The sequence below is a fragment of the Cetorhinus maximus genome, chromosome 4 (genome assembly GCF_964194155.1).
Source record: "Cetorhinus maximus chromosome 4, sCetMax3.hap1.1, whole genome shotgun sequence".
NCBI classification, from domain to species: Eukaryota; Metazoa; Chordata; class Chondrichthyes; order Lamniformes; family Cetorhinidae; genus Cetorhinus; species Cetorhinus maximus.
Window position 1 is genome coordinate 131,703,864 of NC_135882.1, and position 19,955 is coordinate 131,723,818.

At 44.6% G+C, this 19,955-nt stretch overlaps 1 protein-coding gene across 2 annotated transcripts in view; it reads right to left on the reverse strand.

Annotated features, from left to right (window-relative positions):
* Window positions 1-247: 247 nt before the first annotated feature.
* The window catches only part of LOC144679362 (uncharacterized), an 83,148-nt gene continuing 63,440 nt past the window's right edge, over window positions 248-19,955 (reverse strand). The window contains exons 4-6 of one of the 2 annotated variants that reach the window (XR_013576331.1): window positions 10,616-10,691; window positions 10,365-10,492; window positions 684-738 (exon numbers count right to left, since the gene is read on the reverse strand). Coding sequence is in view for 1 of the 2 variants with exons in the window: in XM_078539729.1 (XP_078395855.1) it covers window positions 583-738; window positions 10,616-10,691 (232 nt within the window). In the remaining variant the exon portion in view is untranslated. Of the gene's footprint in view, window positions 739-10,364; window positions 10,493-10,615; window positions 10,692-19,955 lie in introns of both variants that reach the window. The other variant, XM_078539729.1, reaches the window with a different exon arrangement.

Genomic DNA, 19,955 nt, shown 5'->3' on the forward strand with positions numbered 1-19,955 from the left:
AGAAGAGCCCAAGTTGCAGGAGGGAAGCAACAATGCTGCACTGGTGGAGATGCTGTCCTTTGGGTGAGGTATTACATCAGGATCCTGTCTACCTTCTCGCCACTTCTCTTTGCAACTTTCCATTTGGATACCCTGGGTAAAAGTGTGGGGTGAAAACCACACAGAAAGGGAAGAAAAATGAACACATCCACATGTGCCACCATTAAATTTAAAAAGATTTATTTCAGTACTCAACAATGTTGTTTCCTGATTCTCAGGTCAAAACGAAAAATCCACAAGAGAGAGAAAAATATAGCCGGAGAGGCTAAGTACAAAACTCAGCAGCAAACATATTTCACTCCATCAAACTGCAATAAATGGTCAATCAAAGCGAGGTTGCTGGGATCACAATTCAAATTGAGGAAGGGGAGATTTTTTTTGCTGTTTTCTGTCTTTTTTGTCAAACAAATAACAAAGGATTTCTTGTAATTATTTCTCTTTATATATATATATATATAAAATACATCAAAGCATGCTAAGCGTTTCATAAGGCAGGGGGAAAATTGTAATTTTTTTTTAAAAATGTACACTTTTGCAATTGGTTTACATCATGTTGTTCTGTAGCGAGTTTACCTCAGCACTCGCGCTGTCTTTGTTGTCGTGTTTTGGAGTCCAGTTGTTTTGCACGTTTAGTGAGTCTCCGTCTTTCGGGCAAGTTTTTAATGAATCTTGAGTTTTATTTTGTCCGTTTGCATCATCCTGGAGATAGAATTGTTGCAAAACAAAAATAAACCCCACATTCACGCACGCACGCACACACACACATGGATACATACACACAAACACACATGGATACACGCACACAGACAGACACACAAACACATATAAACACACAAACACACACGTAAACACAGACTCACACAAACAAACACACACACATGGATACAGACACACATACACACAAAGAGACGCACACACAGGAAAGAAGAAAAGAGAAGAAAAGGTAAGAAAAGGATATGCTGGTCCTGGGAGTGATACACAATCAAAGCTTTCCCTCAGATCGGGTTTGAGAATGAGAAACATCTGCTTCCAGTCACAGCACATTTAGGCAATTCATAATCCAAGATGGAAAGTGAACACTTTTTATGGGGGTCCAACAGATTTAATGGTCAATGTAGTGTTACAGCCGTTCTTAATGATTAACTGAAAACAATTGGACCATTGACCTCAAGTGATTGGATAACTGAGTGGCAGTGCAAGGAAGCTGGATTAACATCAGTACAGATACAGTTGGTAACACAGAGTGATGGGGAATAGGTTACTAAGTGACCGTGTGAGGAGTTGGATTCACATCAATAGTGATAATAGGGGATGGTGACTGGGAAAAGTTAGTACTAGTGATCAGGAATAGAAACCCTGCCTAACCCCGGGTTCCATCATATTGCTCAACACCAGACCATTGACCTAACTGAGACTCAGCTGTCAGCACATCGGAATCAAAACCGGAGTCGTCCATTTTGCCTCAGCACACTCGCCCTCTGATCTGTGACTGAGAAACAGTCAAGTGCATGTACAGGGAACACCACACAAATCACTCACAAGGTGATGAAGAGCACAGAACAACATCTGCTAGCTCTCAGAGTGGATATGTGGTCATTTAGTTAGGAACTGGATATAGTTTTAAGTAATGTATATTTGTATTTTAGGAACAAGGTAAAGCTTTAGGTTTAATTTATTTTTTATTCGAGTGTTAAGAAAGGTGAAACCTGGGTTTGGTTTCAGTTAAGAGTTTTTCTGTGAGATGCAGTCAGGAAGACCAGGCCCTGTTTTTATACATGCATTTTTAATGGGGTTTTAGGACTTTTGAAGTGAAGAGATGGGTTACCAAAGGGTTAGTAGTTTAGGGAATACAAAAAAAAAGCAGAAAAAAACTGTGCTGTTGCCTAGCAACAGGGTATCAAAGAGAGAGACCCACAGAGATACAGGGAGGAACAAGAAAAGCAGTTTTTAGTTTCAGTTGGTATGCGTATACCGCAGAGTGAAGACAGAAAAGTCTAAGACTCACTCTCTAGCTGAAAATGATGCTAGACTGTTAAGGAACTCATGTGTAAAGTTAAAGTAATAGTGAATTAGAGTGAGTTTTCTGGATATCTCAAGGAGATACCAATTGTGGAAGGACATCTAGTAAAAGTTCAGATGTTTTCTGGAAAAGAAACCTCTTTGCAACTGAACCAGCTCTACCCTTTGGTGTGGAAATAGTGATACCGCTTCACTGGAGTATTGGGTCTATAAAGGTATTGCTGGAATAAAAGAGATAGCATGAGTTTGAATCATTTTATTCTTGGTGTCTGTGTTAAAAACTTTCCAACCTTTTTGTTGTCTAGTGTAATATAGTTAATGTTTCTTGTTTAATAATTTTTTAATGTTAAAAAGTCAACAGCAGACTTCTGTGAATCTGTTTCAGTAAGTACCCTCCACGATTTAAAAAAAACAAAATATTAAGATCTATCAAGCCAGGTTCTATTCTGGGATCTGACTTGTCCAGTAATAACATCAGCTGGGATCGTAACAATTTCAGTAAAAGTAAATCGATCAACATGGAAACATGTGCTGTGTCTTGACATCATCGCTGACAGTATTACCTGCAGCTTTCTAGAAACATCAGTGAAAAACATTTCAAACCACAATGAGCAATTACTGAAGAAATATTCTCTTCAAGCCAAAGCATTGGGGAAAAGCTTTAAATGCCAGTTCATAGCATTGTTGAAATTAAGCACAGGAGGCCATTCAGCCTACCATTCCAGTGTTGACTCTTCAACTTCAGCTGTCTGCTCTAATCCATTTTGCCTGCCTATTCCTCATAATTTGTTATGTTCTTCCATTTGAAATCCTTCTCTAGCTCCCTTTTAAATGATGAAGCTCAATAGCCTCCTAATGTAAGCCATTCAATTGAAATGGAAATTAGTGGAGATGTATAACAGCTGGCTGATCTGATATCACCAGGTTACACTGTCAAAAGTTAAAATGACCCTCTCCATGTTCTACTAGCTCTCACTACAAAAATATTTCTTCTTATCTCCTTCTTTGTTGTATTGCTATTCTTGTTACTGATTCACCAACCATTAGAAACAAACTTTCACTATTTATTCATCTGAAACCTTTAGTAAGTTAAAGTCTCTATTACCTCGCCTTTAACCTTCACTTTTCCACAAAACCGTCCTAATTTTTCTCCATCACTAGAATTTATGGATGATGGCAACGTTATTTTCAAGTGCATTACTCAACTATGTAAATCATGTCAAATGCCTCAATGTCTCATTTCACCTAACATCGTCTAGCTCTTCTTAGAGTATAAAGTCATTTATGGCACAAGCCCATGCCGGCTCTCCATGGAACAATCCAGTCAGTCCGCCTCCCCTGCTAGATCCCCGTAGCCAATGATTTCTTTTGAAATCATTGATTGTTTCTGCTTCCACCACTCTCATGGGCAGCGAGTTCCTGGTCATTACCACTCACTACATAAAAAGATTCTCCTCACATTCTCCATGCATCTCTTGCCAAAAACCTTAAATCTGTCTCCCCTCGTCCTTGTACTAATGGGAATAGTTTTTTCCTGTCTATTTTTCCAAACCTGTCCTAAGCTTGTACACTTTAATCAAATCTCCCCCTCAATCTCCTTTGCTCCAAGGAGAACAAACCCAGCTTTTCCAACTAAAAGCTGGAACTAAAATCCCGCATCCCTGGAACCATTCTGGTAAATCTCTTCTGCGCCCTCTCAAAGACTATTATTTCTTTCCTAAAGTGTGGTGACCAAAACTGGATGCAATAGTCTAATTAGTTCCTAACCAGAGGTTTTTAAATGCGCAGCATAACTTCCCTGCTTTTGTACTCAATTCCTCTATTTATGAAGCACAAGGGCAGGATTTTTTGAATGGAGGAGTTTCCCAGCCTGTAACCTGAAGATTTTGGGTGCAACACAGCCTGCCGATCCCAGCTGCCTTGCAGCCATTTAACAAAGAGCATTAATTGGCAGGAGGTGGGACTTCTGTCCTCACTCGGGAGAAAGTCCCGCCATGGAAACCTGTCGGGCATCTGATTGGACCAGTTAGGTGTGGGGTCTCATGGTGGGAACAGGAGTGAAAGCCTGAGAGGTGAGGGGAGAGGAATTTGTGGGTTGTGATAGCAAGGCCCGGCAAAGAGGGACCAACCAGGGGGTTGGGGGGAATAGACCTTGGGGGGTGCCCAGTCTGGAAAGGGGGCCAGTGATGGAGGTGCGCTCCCCATCATTTCTCGCTTGAGCCCGAGCAGGGAAATCTGCCAGGCATTCCCCCATCCCTGAACTCCTCCCGCTGGCCGAAAAATTGTGGCCAGACAGGAACTGAACCTTCAGTGTCCAATAATTGTCATAAACTTTTGCCCCAAGATCCTATATGCTTTGCTAACCACCCTCTCAGCGTGTTCTGTCACTTTCAAAGATCGATGCACATATACCCTCAAGTCGCTCTGTTGCTGCACACTCTTTAGAACTGTGCCATTAAGTCAATATTGCCTGTCTCTATTCCTTCTGACAAAATACATTATTCACACCTCTGTACTAAATTCCATCTGCCATTTGCCTGTTCATTCTGCTAGCCTATCTATATCATGTTGCAGGCAATTTGTTTCATCCTCACTGTTTGCCGCTCCTCCAAGTTTGGTATTATCAGCAAATTTTGAAATGCTACTCTGTATTCCAAGATCCAAGTCATTCATATATAGCAAAAAAGCTGGAGTCCGAACATTGACCCTTGGAGAACACCACTGCCTACCATCCTCCAGTCTAAAAAATAACCATTTTCCACGACCCACTGTTTTTTGTCCTTTTTATATCTAATTTTTTTTTATCCAATTAGGCACTGACCCTCCTATTCTATGAGCCTCAATTTTATTGACCAGTCTTTTATGTGGTACTTTGTCGAACACTATCTTAAAATCCATATCAATAACATTCACCTCATCCCCTTCATCAACCTTCTCTGTTACTTTTCAAAAAAATTCAGTTAGATTAGTCAAGCACGATCTACCCTTCACAACTCCATAATGGCTCTCCTGTGCTTGTTGATTTTTTTTCCTGATTATTATTCCTTCCCAAACAAAACATGCTCTGCCCAAATGCTCCTGCATGTAGAAAATATCCCTTTAAGAATGAAGTTCTATATTTTAAAAGCTGTAGGATAATTAAGCAAAGAGAATGAACATGAGAATCACATCCCCAACTGATCTTTAAGTTTAACTGACCAATCTTTAAGTTTCAGGCTTGAAATCTTGACATGATGGTGAAAGTGGGACCACCTCATGGGGATGCGATGTCCAATGATGCCACTACTCAGTTGGGTTGCTCTAGATTAAAGCAGTATGGTCAATCCCTGATAAATGCATCTCTCACTTCCCAAGGGGCTTCATATTCTGTACAGTAGAAAAGGGAAGGGAATTGTTCTACTAGGATTCCATGTACCCAAAGTCAATGGGATATAGGCCTGCACTTTGGAATTTCATGCAATGGGAGTGAAAGGGAAGAGGTTAGTCAATTACACTTTTATTGAATGAATAGAATTGGGAAGGAGATGGTTCTGTTGAGAGTTCATGCAATGAGAGTGAATGGGAAGAGGTTTGTTCCATTGTGGATCTAGACAATGGGAGTAAATGGGAAGGGGTTTGCTCCATTGAGATTCTATAAAATTGGATTAGATGAGAGGAATTAGTTCAATGATGTTTCATGGACAGCAGGAGTGAAGCGGTTTGTTCCATTGGCTTTAAAAACAATCAGAAACTACAAGCCAGTTAGCTTAATCTCTGCCATGGGGAAAATGGTGGAAGCTATTATTAAAGAAGCTATAGCAGGGCACTTGGATAAATTCAAGGTAATCAGGCAGAGTCAACATGATTTTGTGAAAGGGAAATCGTGTTTAACCAACTTTTTGGAGTTCTTTGAGGAAGTAACATGTGCTGTGGATAAAGGGGAACTGGTGGTTGTACTGTACTTAGATTTCCTGAAGGCATTTGATAAAGTGCCACATCAAAGGTTATTGCGGAAGATAAAAGCTCATGGTATAGGGGGTAAAATATTGGCATGAATAGAAGATTGGTTGACTAACAGGAAGCAGAGAGTAGGCATAAATGGGTCTTTTCCAGGTTGGCAAGATGTAACTACTGGTGTGCCATCAGTGCTGGGGCCTCAACTGTTTACAATTTATATAAATTACTTGGATGAAGGGATGGATGGGATGGTTGCCAAATTTCCTGATGACACAAAGATATGAAGGAAAGTAACTTGTGAAGAGGACATAAGGAGGCTACAGAAAGATAAAGATTGGTTAAATGAGTGGGCAAAGATCTGGCAAATGGAGTATAATGTGGGAATATGTGAAATTGTCCATTTTGGCAGGGAGAAAAAAGAGAGGAATATTATTTAAATGGTGAGAAATTGCAGAGCTCCGATGCAGAGGGATCTGGGTGTCTTAGTGCATGAATCGCAAAAGGCTATTGTGCAGGTACAGTAAGTAATTAGGAAAGCTAACAGAATGTTATAATTTATTGCAAGGAGAATTTAATACAAAAATAGAGAGGTTATGCTTCAGTTATACAGTGCACTAGTGAGACCACATCTGGAGTACTGTGTGCAGTATTGGGTCACCTTATTTAAGGGAGGATGTAAATGTGTTGGAAGCAGAGAAGGTTTACCAGACTAATACGTGGAATGGGTGGGTTGTCTTATGAGGAAAGGTTGGACAGACTAGGCTTGTATCCGCTGGAATTTAGAAGAGTAAGAGGCAACTTGATTGAAACATATAGGATCCTGAGGGGTCTTGACAGGGTGGATGTAGAGAGGATATTTCTTCTTGTGGGAGGATCTAGAACTCAGGGCCACTGTTTAAAAATAAGGGGTTGCCCATTTAAAACGGGGATAAGGCAATTTTTTTTCTGTTAGAGGGTTGAGAGTCTTTGGAATTCTCTTCCTGAAAAGGCGATGGAAACAAAGTCTTTGAATATTTTTAAGGCAAGGGGGGGTGATAGGTTATAGGAGGTAGGTGGGATGCAGATTTGATGTTACTATCAGATCAGCCATGATCTTATTAAATGGCAGAGCAGGCTCAAGGAGCTGAATGGCCTACTCCTGCTCCTTGTTCGTATGTTTGTGTGTAGAGTGGGTGGGATGGGTTTTTTTCCCCAGTAGGTGTGAATGGGAAGGGATTTAACATATTGTGATTCTAGACAATGGGAGTGAATGGGGAAGGGTTTATTGCATTGGGATTCTATCCAGTGGGGGTTCTAAACAAGGTGGGATTTGGATTGAGATATGTGTTTATCTGGACTGTAACAGCAACTAATCTGTTTATATGACTACAGGGCAAAGTGAACTAACAAATCTCATTATCAGTCCACTATAAATGTGTAAGGTATCTGTCAAATTTTAAGTTACTGCAATTTTAGAAGTATTTAACGTTCAATGAGCATTCTGCTCTATTCGAGAAGGACAAAAACAGATCAATTAAAATCATTTCACCAGGTTTGAAGCTGCTATATTGTCTAGGTCAAAATCAGTTGGTTTTAAGGTGTGACACTGACCACTGAAAGATCTGCTCATCAAACTCAGAAGTCTGCATTTTGGGAGATCAGATTTTTTTCTCTCTCTCTCTTAACTCTCAGATTGTTCCTGGGCAGTCCTGTGTGATAATTCTCCATTTAGCTTTAGAGTGTTGACTGACCATTCAATCATGGAGGGAGCCAAACCAAATTCTGTACTCACCCAACATCAGCAAACATATACTTTGGATGGGGAGGAGGGGATCACAGATCAAAAGTGAGTACTTTGGTGAAATGTGTTTCCTTCCCTAGCCATGGGGTGCTGAGCAAAATGCAGCATCATCCCCATTACCCCAATTGGAATTTATCCGCTTAATATGAATTAGGCATTTGTACCTAAGACCTTCTCGACTACTTAGCTCATTATTGAACTAGATGGTGCATACTTTTTCTAATTTGTCCTCAGGATGAGGGTGACATTGGCGAGGTCACATTTATTACCCATCACCCGTGACCCCAGGGACATTAAAAGTCAACCATATAGTGTAGGACTGGAATCACATGTACATAAGGGTCGCAGGTTTCCTTTCATGAAGAACAGAATCAACCAGTTGTGTTCTTTTTACAACAAACAGAAGCTTTCAGGATCATTTTTTTTTTGTAAGCTCACAAATTATAAGCCTAGGCTCATTGCAGTTTAGAAGAATGAAAGATGATCTTATTGAAACATATAAAATTCTGAGGGAGCTTAAACAGGGTGGGTGTTGTGGGGATATTTCCTCTTGTGGGGGAATCTAGAACTAGGGACTACAGTTTAAAGACAGGGGTCTCCCATTTAAGGTGGAGGTGAAGAGGAATTTCTTCTCTCAGAGGGCTGCTAGTGTTTCGAATTCTCTTCCCCAATGAGCAGTGGAGGCTGTGTCATTGAATATATTCAAGGCTGAGTTGGACAGATTTTTAATTGGCAAGGGAGTCAAGGATCATGGGGGACAGGCAAGAAAGTGTCGTTAAGGCCACAATCAGAACAGCATCATCTTATTGAATGGTGGAGTAGGCTCAATGGGCCAAATGCCTTACTCCTGCTCCTATTTCTTATGATCCAATTCCACAAGTTTCCATTGTGGGATTTGAACTTTTAACTGAGCCACTAGTTCCTTCGCATCACCACTAGACTAAAGCCATGGTTTTCAGGGCAATAGTGATCCCCACATTCCTATATGCTTTGGAGACTTGGACAACCTAAAGCAGCCACCTCAAAATACTGGAGAAGTACTACCAGTGGTGCCTTCACAAGATCCTCTCAATTTCGTGGCAGGAAAGGCATTTTGACGGCAGCATCCTCTCCTAAGGTAACATGCCCAGCATTGAGGCACCTATCACTTAAAGTCAGTTCCACTGGGAGGAACATGGTCATATGCCTGACACTGGATTTCCAAAGCAACTGCTACTCGGAACTCTGTTGCAGCAGAAAACTCCTAGGAGATCAACAGAAATGTTTTAGGGATGCCCTCAAAGCATCCCTGAAGAGATCAAACATCCTCACCTACGCATGGGAGTCTCTGGCTTGTGACTGGTCAAAATGGAGGTTTATTCAGGAAGGCATCGATCACATTGAGAGACTACGGAAGGACACAGAGGCAAAGTCGAGTTGTCGGAGAGAGCTCACAAACCACCAAACACCTCATCTGCCTGACCCTTCAAGCACCACCGTATTCCTGGATGTGGCAGAGTCTGCAGACTTCACATTGGACTTATCAGCCATCTCCGAACCCACCGAACTGGAGTGGAAGAAAGTCATCCTCAATCCCGAGAGACTCCCTAAGAAGAACTAGACCACCATAATCCAGTATAATTAAGTATTAATGGGTCAAAACAATAATTAAGCATCAATGATTGGTGAGTCAATGTGGACATTGCTGAACACTGGTCTAACTGCAGTCTCCTGTGTTATTGGGTTGAAACCTGCTGGCAAATGACCAACTTCTCTCCAACTTTTATTACGCTTTTAGCACCGCATAGGTACCCACTCTACATCCCCTGGCAGAGTATGTTCCTCAAATGAGCCAGCCCGTAGCCAGCTGAGGATACAAAATGGGACAGGGCGGGATACACCTGGCCATTTTTAGACACTTTCTGGTGACCATGTGCAAAGGTCTTTGGCAGTACACTTGCATTTGTAGCAGGAAATTTGTGACAGGGACCTGAAAGAATCTTGACAGGCAACTAAGCCTTCAAAATGGAACAATTTTCGAAGAAAGGCTTTTGCCCTTCATCAACATCTGTTCCATAACCACACGCCATCCCCTGCAATCCGTCCACTGAAAGGATGGAGGAAGCAGATTTAATAGTAATGTGCAAAGGCGAATTGTATATATGCTTGAAAAGGAAACGCTTGCTGGACTATGGGTCAAATGACCTCCTTCTGCCAGATTGTCATAAAAACCCAACAGCTTCACTGATGTCCTTTAGGGAAGGAAACCAGCCATTCTTATCCAGTTCAGCAAAATATAATGCCAGTCAGACACTGATGTGATTGGTTCTGAAAAAGTTGAGCCATTCATTCAGTTGTATCAGAAGGCGGCTCACTACCACCTTTTTTGGGCAACTAAGGATGAGCAATAGCTGTTGACCTTGCCAGTAATACTCACATCCTGAGAAGAAAAAAAACTTCACATGTCAGCAAGCTCTGCATTTTCACAACTCTTTCCCCAAAGTAAAATCAGATGAGCAGAGCAACCTCAACAGAGCTTTACCCTTGAACCTATTTCCACAGCCCACTGCCCCTTCTAACTCATCCTGCAATTCAAGTACTGTTTACTGACTCAAGCGAGTTCCTTTTCTCAGAGTTGCTGCTTTAAAAATCCTCAAATTTCCAAAGGTGGTCAGAGAGGGGCAATTTTCTGCTGTAAGATCAGACTTGCTCCGGACGGCAGGTAGACTTTTCTTCTAGCTGCGGGACATGCAGGCATTTAGAAAATATGCAAGAGATTACCTGACATATAATATTATCATAGTAAGCCAACACATGGGCATGGGGTAAAACATTAGATGAAATGGTGCAGAGTTTTCTTACATTTGCCTGGGAGCCTTCAGCAATGGTGGAGAGAGAGAAATTGTCATTGTGTTGTTCCAGCTGAGGCCTGTATTTGCTGAAAAACAAAGTAGAAAGTTTTATTTAATGTATCATATTAATTCAAAGTGTCATGAAGGATAGACATAACATTTCACCTGGGAGTCACCTGTAACTCCTCAATGCATGATTGCAGTCCCACAAAGCATTCCTCTATCGGCAATTCTTTGCCTCTCATTCGAATCTTTATTCTTCTAACGTGTTTTTAATCTTTCAATTCATCAGGCGAGAGATGGCGGGGGCGGGGGGGTCTTACCCACTGGCTAGATTGCCAGTGAGTGCCCCATGTCACTTTGATTGAGGGAGGTCTGCTGTATTAAGTGCCACCTGGTCAGCGACGGGCCTTCCACAGGATCAAGCAAATCCCTCTCCTTAAAAGATGCTGTCCAATCAGAGGCTGATAGCTGTCTCTTTGCAGGCCGTGCCAGCGAGAGTGGTGGCAACTGCTGGCAATGCACCCGCCCAAGGCCCAGTATCAGCGAGGGATCCAAGCCACAGATGAGTGGCAGCAGGATGGGGCTCACAGGCAGGGGCTGCAGGAGAGCAGAGGGGAGGCTGGTCGGCACCGGGGGTGGGGGAATGGTTTTCAGCAGCTGCCCTCCTCCCAATGCCAGGTTCCCCAATCAGGCACTGTGCCTGACAATGAGGGCTCCCTCCCCCCACCCGGGAGCTCACAAGCAAACCCAACAGGGCTTTGCTTTACGGAATCTCCGCATGGCATGTGGCCCACCCATCACTGCTTGAATACCAGCAGCAGTAGAATGAGGACCTTCAGTGGGCATTAATTGCCCACTTCAGCACCTCAATTGGTGGGGGGTTGGGGGGGGGGGGGGTGGTGGGAAGACTGCTCACAAGCCTTCCCACCCCAGACTTAATTGGGGCAGAGGCAGGATGGTGGCGGGGTCTCCACCCAGCTCTCCCACCCCATTAAATGCCCCGGCCTCCAAATTAGCCTCAAGAGCAGGCATTAAAATCTGCCGATTTGTGCAGAGAATTGGAGCACTTCTCATTGCATGTACTCAGTGTCAAAGACTTTCAGAGCAGCTCCTTCTATACTGTCCTATCAAACACTCTCAGCGCAGGTACAGCATGGGATTGATACAGAGTAAAGCTCCTTCTATACTAAAACAAAAACAGAATTACCTGGAAAAACTCAGCAGGTCTGGCAGCATCGGCGGAGAAGAAATCAGTTAACGTTTCGAGCCTTCATGGCCCTTCGGCAGAACTGAAGCATAGTTAGGAGAAGGGAGAAATATAAACTGGTTTAAGGTGGGGGGGCGGGGGGGCGGGGAAGAGAGACGTTGAGGGTGTGGTGATTGTGGAGATAAGCAGTGATAGGAGCAGATAATCAAAAGATGTCACAGACAAAAGGGTCGAAGAGGTGTTGAAGGTGGTGATATTTGTCTAAGAAAAGTGCTAATTAAGAATGGAAGACAGGATATTCAAAGTACAGCTCTAGTAGGGGTGGGGTGGACAGACTAACAAGGTTTTGGTTTTAGATTTAAAAATAATGGAAATAGGTGGGGAAAGACCTATTTCCATTATTTTTAAATCTAAAACTAAAACCTTGTTAGTCTGTCCACCCCACCCCCACTAGAGCTGTACTTTGAATATCTTGTCTTCCATTCTTAATTAGCACTTTTCTTAGACAAATATCACCTTCAACACCTCTTCGACCCTTTTGTCTGTGACATCTTTTGATTATCTGCTCCTATCACTGCTTATCTCCACAATCACCACACCCTCAACGTCTCTCTTCCCCCCCCCCCACCCCTCCACCTTAAACCAGTTTATATTTCTCCCTTCTCCTAACTATGCTTCAGTTCTGCCGAAGGGCCATGAAGGCTCGAAACGTTAACTGATTTCTTCTCCACCGATGTTGCCAGACCTGCTGAGTTTTTCCAGGTAATTCTGTTTTTGTTTTGGATTTCCAGCATCCGCAGTAGCTTTTACCTCCTTCTATACTATCCCATCAAACAATCGCAGAGCAGGTATAAAGAGTAAGGTCCTACACCTTTCAGTGGTGCATTGATAACCGGGAAGTGATTTCATAGTGGTTAGCAAGAAATATAAAAATTATTTGGAGGTTACTCTGTAACAGCACAAAATAGACATCTGTAAGTAGGAAGAATTTTCTCAAGATAAACAAACATGACAAAAACGACATTCATGAAGGTACCTCCTTTGATAAGTCTCTCGCATTGATGATGCTGAATGTAAACCCCAGCTGAGGAAGTCTTACTTGAAGTCCACAGATTCCCAACCTGGTGTATTCAGGATGTACTGTTCACTCATAAGTCATTAAAGAACTTTGTGGAGAAAATGAGATGAGAGCCATTTGGAACTAGAGGTGATATTTAATGGAGGTGATAGAGGTCTCAGCCACCAGCTGGAAAGCCAGCGAGAGCCCCATGTTGCCTCTTTTAGGGAATGCCACATTAAGTACCATTCCAGTACTTAACTAGACAGTGGTGGGCCTTTCCCGGGATCAAGGACGCCGGGGGAGTGGGGGGGGGGGGGTGGTGGGGGGCAGTGAAATTCCCACCCAGTAACAGCTGCCAGCCAATCAGAGGCCAGCAGCTCTATTGATCAGCACCGCCACCGGGGAGGCGGTCGCTGCTGCTGATACATCAGCCCAAGGCCGAGGATTGCCACTGGATCCCAGGGCAGTGATGGTGAGAGGGGGGTGTCATTGGAGGGGGTGGGAGGGTCACAGAGGAGGATGGAGGGGCGGGGTCAGCAGCAAGGGCAAGGGGGTGGGTTTCAGTGGGACCCCCTTCCCAATGCTGGGCCACTTGGTAAGGCACTAAGTGCGTTTGAATGAGGGACCCCCCAAGGGAGCCCACAAGCAACACCGTACAGGTTTGTTTGTCATTCAACAGCCCCCATGGTGAGCCTTGGATAATGCCAACAGTGGTGGGATGAGCTCCTTAATTGGGTATCAATTGGAGATGGGGTGGGTTGGCAGCTGAGTGTCCATCCACCACCCTCCAAAATGACCTCCCACCACCAAACTCACCACAGGCGAGGGAATTAAATTCTGCCCTCAGTGTGGTGGGGTAGACAGCACCCATGGAGCTGTACCCCAGCATGAGTCACTAGATGCTGACTTTGTGAGAGAGAGTAAATGGGTCAATGGAAGTTAATGGAATTAAAAGTCGAGACAGATGTAGAATGAGCTGTCGACTTGCTATCACCCATTTTATACCATTGCACAAAGTCAAGATCTACCCCAGTGCCTTTGCGGGAAGAGAGGAACAAAAGAGAAAATGGAACAGAGGAAGCTTACTTTCAGTTATTTCAGAGCCTGGAATAGAAGTTGGACGGAGCGGAGGGTGGGAAGCTGGGGGGGTTGGGGGGGGTTGGTGGCATGGTGCTCCCTGGTACTGATTGTGGGGGAGGTGCACACTGCACACTAAGTCTTTCAAAAGCACTTCACTGCCTCACTGGGGAAACTATGGCAGACTCACTCAGTCATTGCCTGCAGGAAGCCTTTTCCTCCCTGAATCTGTGCATCTGAATCAGTGTGTCAACCAATAGTCTTCTTCCAATTGGGGCAAGGGAGCCACGGTAAAGGCCTTCTCCCTGCCTGACTGCTTGTTACCATGCCTCAGTTCAAACATTCAACTGTTAAAATGTTGTGGACTCAAAACACAAAGTCCAAGGTTTTAGGCCAGAGCAGTTTTTCAAAAACAAAGTGAAAAAGTTCTTCCAGTGACTTAGCTAATATTTCTCACTCAAGCCAAACTGAACTCCTTGGCCATTCTTATTTCTGTCTGTGGCATTTTTTTTGTTGGAAAAATATGCTTTATTCATAAAATATCTGAAAGAACATTGCAAAATATTTCAAAATGGCCATTACAAAAAGTGGATTCATATTCAACTTTTCCACATAGATCATGAGGCGCTTCCATACAATCAATGAACATTACAGACATTTCAATATGGTCATTACAGTCAGTCAGACAGTGCAATGGTATTGGAGTTATCGACATACATCATGTTGCACTCTGAGGTGCTTCAATACAATTATGATACATTTAGTATTCACTGCATATATTCATTGTGAGTCGTACAGCCCGAGGGGTCTATACAATTCCCAGTCCCTCGGTGCACTATGGCAGAAAGGCCTTCGAGAGCGACCTTTCCCCTTGCGGCGGCTGCCCCAAGCTTTAGTGCGTCCCTCAGCACATAGTCCTGGACCTTGGAATGTGCCATTCTGCAACACTTGGTCGGGAACAATTCTTTGCCCTAGAAGACCAGCAAGTTTCGGGCAGACAGAGAGTGTCTTTCACCGAGTTAATGATCCTCCAGCTGCAGTCGGTGTTTCTCTTGGTGTGCGTCCCTGGGAACAGCCTGTAGAGCACAGAGTCCTGTGTCACAGAACTGCTCAGGATGAACCTCAACAAAAACCACTGCATCTCTCTCCAAACCTTCTTTGCAAAGGCACATTCCACAAGGAGGTGAACAACGGTCTCTTCCCCACCACAGCCACCTTGAGGGCACCGTGCGGAGGTGGTGAGACTCCTGGTGTTTAGGAAGCATTTGACGGGGAGGGCCTTTCTCACCACCAGCCGAGCATTGTCTTGCTGCTTGTTGGAAAGTTCTGATGATGAGGCATTCTGCCAAATGACTTTGACAGTCTGCTCGAGGAACCATCCCACAGGATCCACCCTCTCCTTTTTCCTCAGGGCCTCTGAGACGTTACGTGCCAGCAACTGCCTGATGGACTTGTGTCAAAGGTGTTTCTCTGCATAAATCTTTCCACGAGGGACAGGTGATACAGCACGGTCCAACTGCTTGGAGCGTTCCGCAGCAGCATGGCCAGACCCATTTTTCACAACACCAAGGACAGGTAGAACCTCAGCAGGTCGTGACATTTGGTGTTTGCATACCGAGGGTCTACGCACAGCTTGATGCAGCCACACTCAAAGGTCTGGGGCATTTTGTTCTGTGCGACATATCCTTCCAGGTGTGGCTCCATGCTAAAATTCACTGCACTCAAAGTAATTTGTTGTATGTGAAGCACTTTTAAAGCTTCTGAAAGACATAATAAGGTGCTCCCTAGATGTGTAACCTTTGAATACTGAATCACCATTGGTACATTCCCCCACCCCACGTTAAGAGGTTATATTAAAGGTAACGTGATTGGCCCACTATACACAGTGCGCAGTAAGTCCATCTGAATGAGCCAAGATATTGTAGCAAAGATTGACCTGATCTCACATTAAATATGTCAGCTGATTGAAGCTGCCCGAAGTCTCTTTCAGCATTCCGCACTGTGAACTGTTACTATCTACAGACAAAAGCAACCTATATTTATATAGTGCCTTTAATGTAATGAAACATTCCAAGGCACTTCACAGGAGAACTATAAAGTGTGACACCAAGCCACATTAGGAGATATTAGATCAGATGACCAAAAGCCTGGTCAAAGAGGTAAGTTTTAAGAAGTGTCTTAAAGGAGGAAAGCAAGGTACAGAGGCGAAGTGGCATAGGAAGGGAATTCCAGAGCTTGAGGCCGAGGCAACAATTATGGAGCAATTACGATTGGGAATTCACAAAAGGTCAGAATTCGAGGAGTGTTGATACCTCAGAGGGTTGTGGGGTTGGAGGATAATACAGAGATAGGGACAGCTAGGGACTCACTTTGGTAACTACATGTTACAGAGACAGCTTCAATCAGCTGATACATTTAATATGAGATCATCTCCACCTCTACTACAATGTATTGGTTGTATTTATGTCTCTCTGGTTCGAACATCTGCCTGTTTACATTGAAAAGCAAGGTAATGATTGGATGCCATGCTTTTACATCACCCTGTCATCATTGTTGTGATGTTGGACAAAATGGTGGTGACTCTTTTTCTTGAAACAATTACAACAATCGCTAGGTCATTAAAAATCAACCATGCAGAGTAGGGTGTAGTGAGGTCACTTGTATACACAGAGCAGGTTCTTTCTGTGAAGGAGATGAGTGGAATAATTGGATTGTTACCATACCCCAACAGTTTTCACAATCACTTTTTCACCCAGGTTGCCATGGTGAGATTTGAACATCGAGCCTCTGGATGATAACAGCTCTAATTTCTAGAACAAAAACAAAAATACCTGGAAAAACTCAGCAGGTCTGACAGCATCTGCGGAGAGGGATACAGTTGACCTTTCGAGTCCGTATGACCCTTTATCAGAGCTAAAAAATATAGAAATGAGATGAAATATAAGCTGGTAGAAGGGTGTGGGACAGGAGGAGCTCGATAGGGGGCCAGTGATAGCTGGAGGCCAAGAAGAGACTGCCAAAGTTGTCATAGACAAAAGGACAAAGGGGTGTTGATGGTGGTGATATTATCTAAAGGATGTGCTAATGGGGATATTAAGGGTAACAAGCAGGACAAGCTAGTGGCAGATGGCCCTAGTGGGGTGGGGGGAAGGGATTGAAATGAGCTAAAAGGTGGAGATGAAACAATAGATCGAAATAAATTTAAAAATAGGTGGGAAAAGAAAAATATGTTTGTAAAAAAATTATAAATTATTGGAAAAGGGGGGATCAGAAAGGGGGTGGGGATGGAGGAGAAAGTTCATGATCTGAAATTGTTCAACTCAATATTACGTACAGAAGGCTGTAAAGTGCCTAGTTGGAAGATGAGGTGCTGTTCCTCCGGTTTGCGTTGAGTTTCACTGGAACATTGCAGCAGGCCAAGGATGGACATGTGGGCATGAGAGCAGGATGGTGTGTTGAAATGGCAAGCGACAGAGAGGTCTGGGTCATGCTTCCAGACAGACCGAAGGTGTTCCGCAAAGCGGTCACCCAGTCTGCGTTTGGTCTCTCCAATGTAGAGGAGACCGCATTGGGAGCAGCGAATGCAGTAGACTAAGTTGAAGGAAGTGCAAGTGAAGCGCTGCTTCACTTGAAAGGAGTGTTTGGGCCCTTGGACGGTGAGGAGGGGGGAAGTAAAGGGGCAGGTGTTGCACCTTCTGCGGTTGCATGAGAGGGTGCCGTGGGAAGGGGTTGAGGTGTAGGGGATGATGGAGGCGTGGACCATGGTGTCCCAGAGGGAACAATTCCTACGGAATGCCACCAGGGGAGGTGAAGGGAAGATATGTTTGGTGGTGGCATCATGCTGGAGTTGGCGAAAATGGCAGAGGATGATCCTTTTAACACGGAGGCTCGTGGGGTGATAAGTGAGGACAAGGGGGACCCTATCATGGCTCAGGGAGGGAGAGGAAGGTGTGAGGGTGGATGCGCTGGAGATGGGCCGGGCACGGTTGAGGGCCCTGTCAACAACCGTGGGTGGAAAACCTCGGTTAAGGAAGAAGGAAGACATGTCAGAGGAACTGTTTTAGAAAGTGGCATCATCAGAACTGATGCGTTGGAGGCGAAGGAACTGAGAGAATGGGATGGAGTCCTTACAGGAAGTGGGGTGTGAGGAGCTGTAGTTGAGGTAGCTGTGGGAGTCGGTAGGCTTGTAATGACTATTGATGGACAGTCTATCCCCAGGAATTGAGACTGAGGGGTCAAGGAAGGGAAGGGAAGTGTCAGTGATGGACCACGTGAAAATGATGGAGAGGTGGAAATTGGAAGCAAAATTAATAAATTTTTCCAGGTCCAGACGAGAGCATGAAGCAGTACCGAAGCAATCATCGATCTACCGGAGAAAGAGTTGTGGGAGGGGGCCGGAGTAGGACTGGAACAAGGAATGTTCCACATACCCCATAAAGAGACAGGCATAACTGGGGCCCAGGCGGGTACCCATAGCCACACCTTTTATTTGGAGGAAGCGAGAGGAGTTTAAGGAGAAATTGTTCAGTGAGAGAATTAGTTCAGCCAGATGGAAGATAGTAGTGGTGGATGGGGATTGTTCAGGTCTCGGTTCGAGGAAGAAGCGGAGAGCCACCAAGACCATCCCGGTGGGCCCCCTCCCACAACTCTTTCTCCGGTTCATCAATGACTGCTTCGGTGCTGCTTCATGCTCTCATCTGGATCTGGAAAAATTTATTAATTTTGCTTCCAATTTCCACCCCTCCATCATTTTCACGTGGTCCATCACTGACACTTCCCTTCCCTTCCTTGACCTCTCTGTCTCAATTTCTGGTGATAGACTGTCCACCAATATCCATTACAAGCCTACCAACTCCCACAGCTACCTCGACTACAGCTCCTCACACCCCGCTTCCTATAAGGACTCCATCCCATTCTCTCAGTTCCTTCGCCTCCGTCACATCTGTTCTGATGATGCCACTTTCCAAAACAGTTCCTCTGACATGTCTTCCTTCTTCCTTAACCGAGGTTTTCCACCCACGGTCGATGACAGGGCCCTCAACCGTGTCCAGCCCATCTCCCGCGCATCCGCCCTCACAACTTCCTCTCCCTCCCTGAACCATGATAGGGTCCCCCTTGTCCTCACTTATCACCCCACCAGCCTCCGCATTAAAAGGATCATCCTCTGCCATTTTCGCCAACTCCAGCACGATGCCACCACCAAACACATCTTCCCTTCACCCCCCCCCGGCGGTATTCCGCAGGAATCGTTCCCTCTGGGACACCCTGGTCCACTCCTCCATCACCCCCTACACCTCAACCCCCTCCCACGGCACCCTCCCATGCAACCGCAGAAGGTGCAACACCTGCCCCTTTACTTCCCCCCTCCTCACCGTCCAAGGGCCCAAACACTCCTTTTAAGTGAAGCAGCGCTTCACTTGCACTTCCTTCAACTTAGTCTACTGCATTCGCTCCTCCCAATGCGGTCTCCTCTACATTGGAGAGACCAAACGCAGACTGGGTGACCGCTTTGCGGAACACCTTCGGTCTGTCTGGAAGCATGACCCAGACCTCTCTGTCGCTTGCCATTTCAACACACCACCCTGCTCTCATGCCCACATGTCCATCCTTGGCCTGCTGCAATGTTCCAGTGAAGCTCAACGCAAACTGGAGGAACAGCACCTCATCTTCCAACTAGGCACTTTACAATCTTCTGGACTTAATATTGAGTTGAACAATTTCAGATCATGAACTCTCTCCTCCATCCCCACTCCCTTTCTGATCCCCCCCTTTCCAATAATTTATAATTTTTTTGCAAATATATTTTTCTTTTCCCACCTATTTTTAAATTTATTTCGATCTATTGTTTCATCTCCACCTTTTAGCCCATTTCGATCCCTTCCCCCCCACCCCACCCCCACTAGGGCCATCTGCCACTAGCTTGTCCTGCTTGTTACCCTTAATGTCCCCATTAGCACATCCTTTAGATAATATCACCACCTCAACACCCCTTTGTCCTTTTGT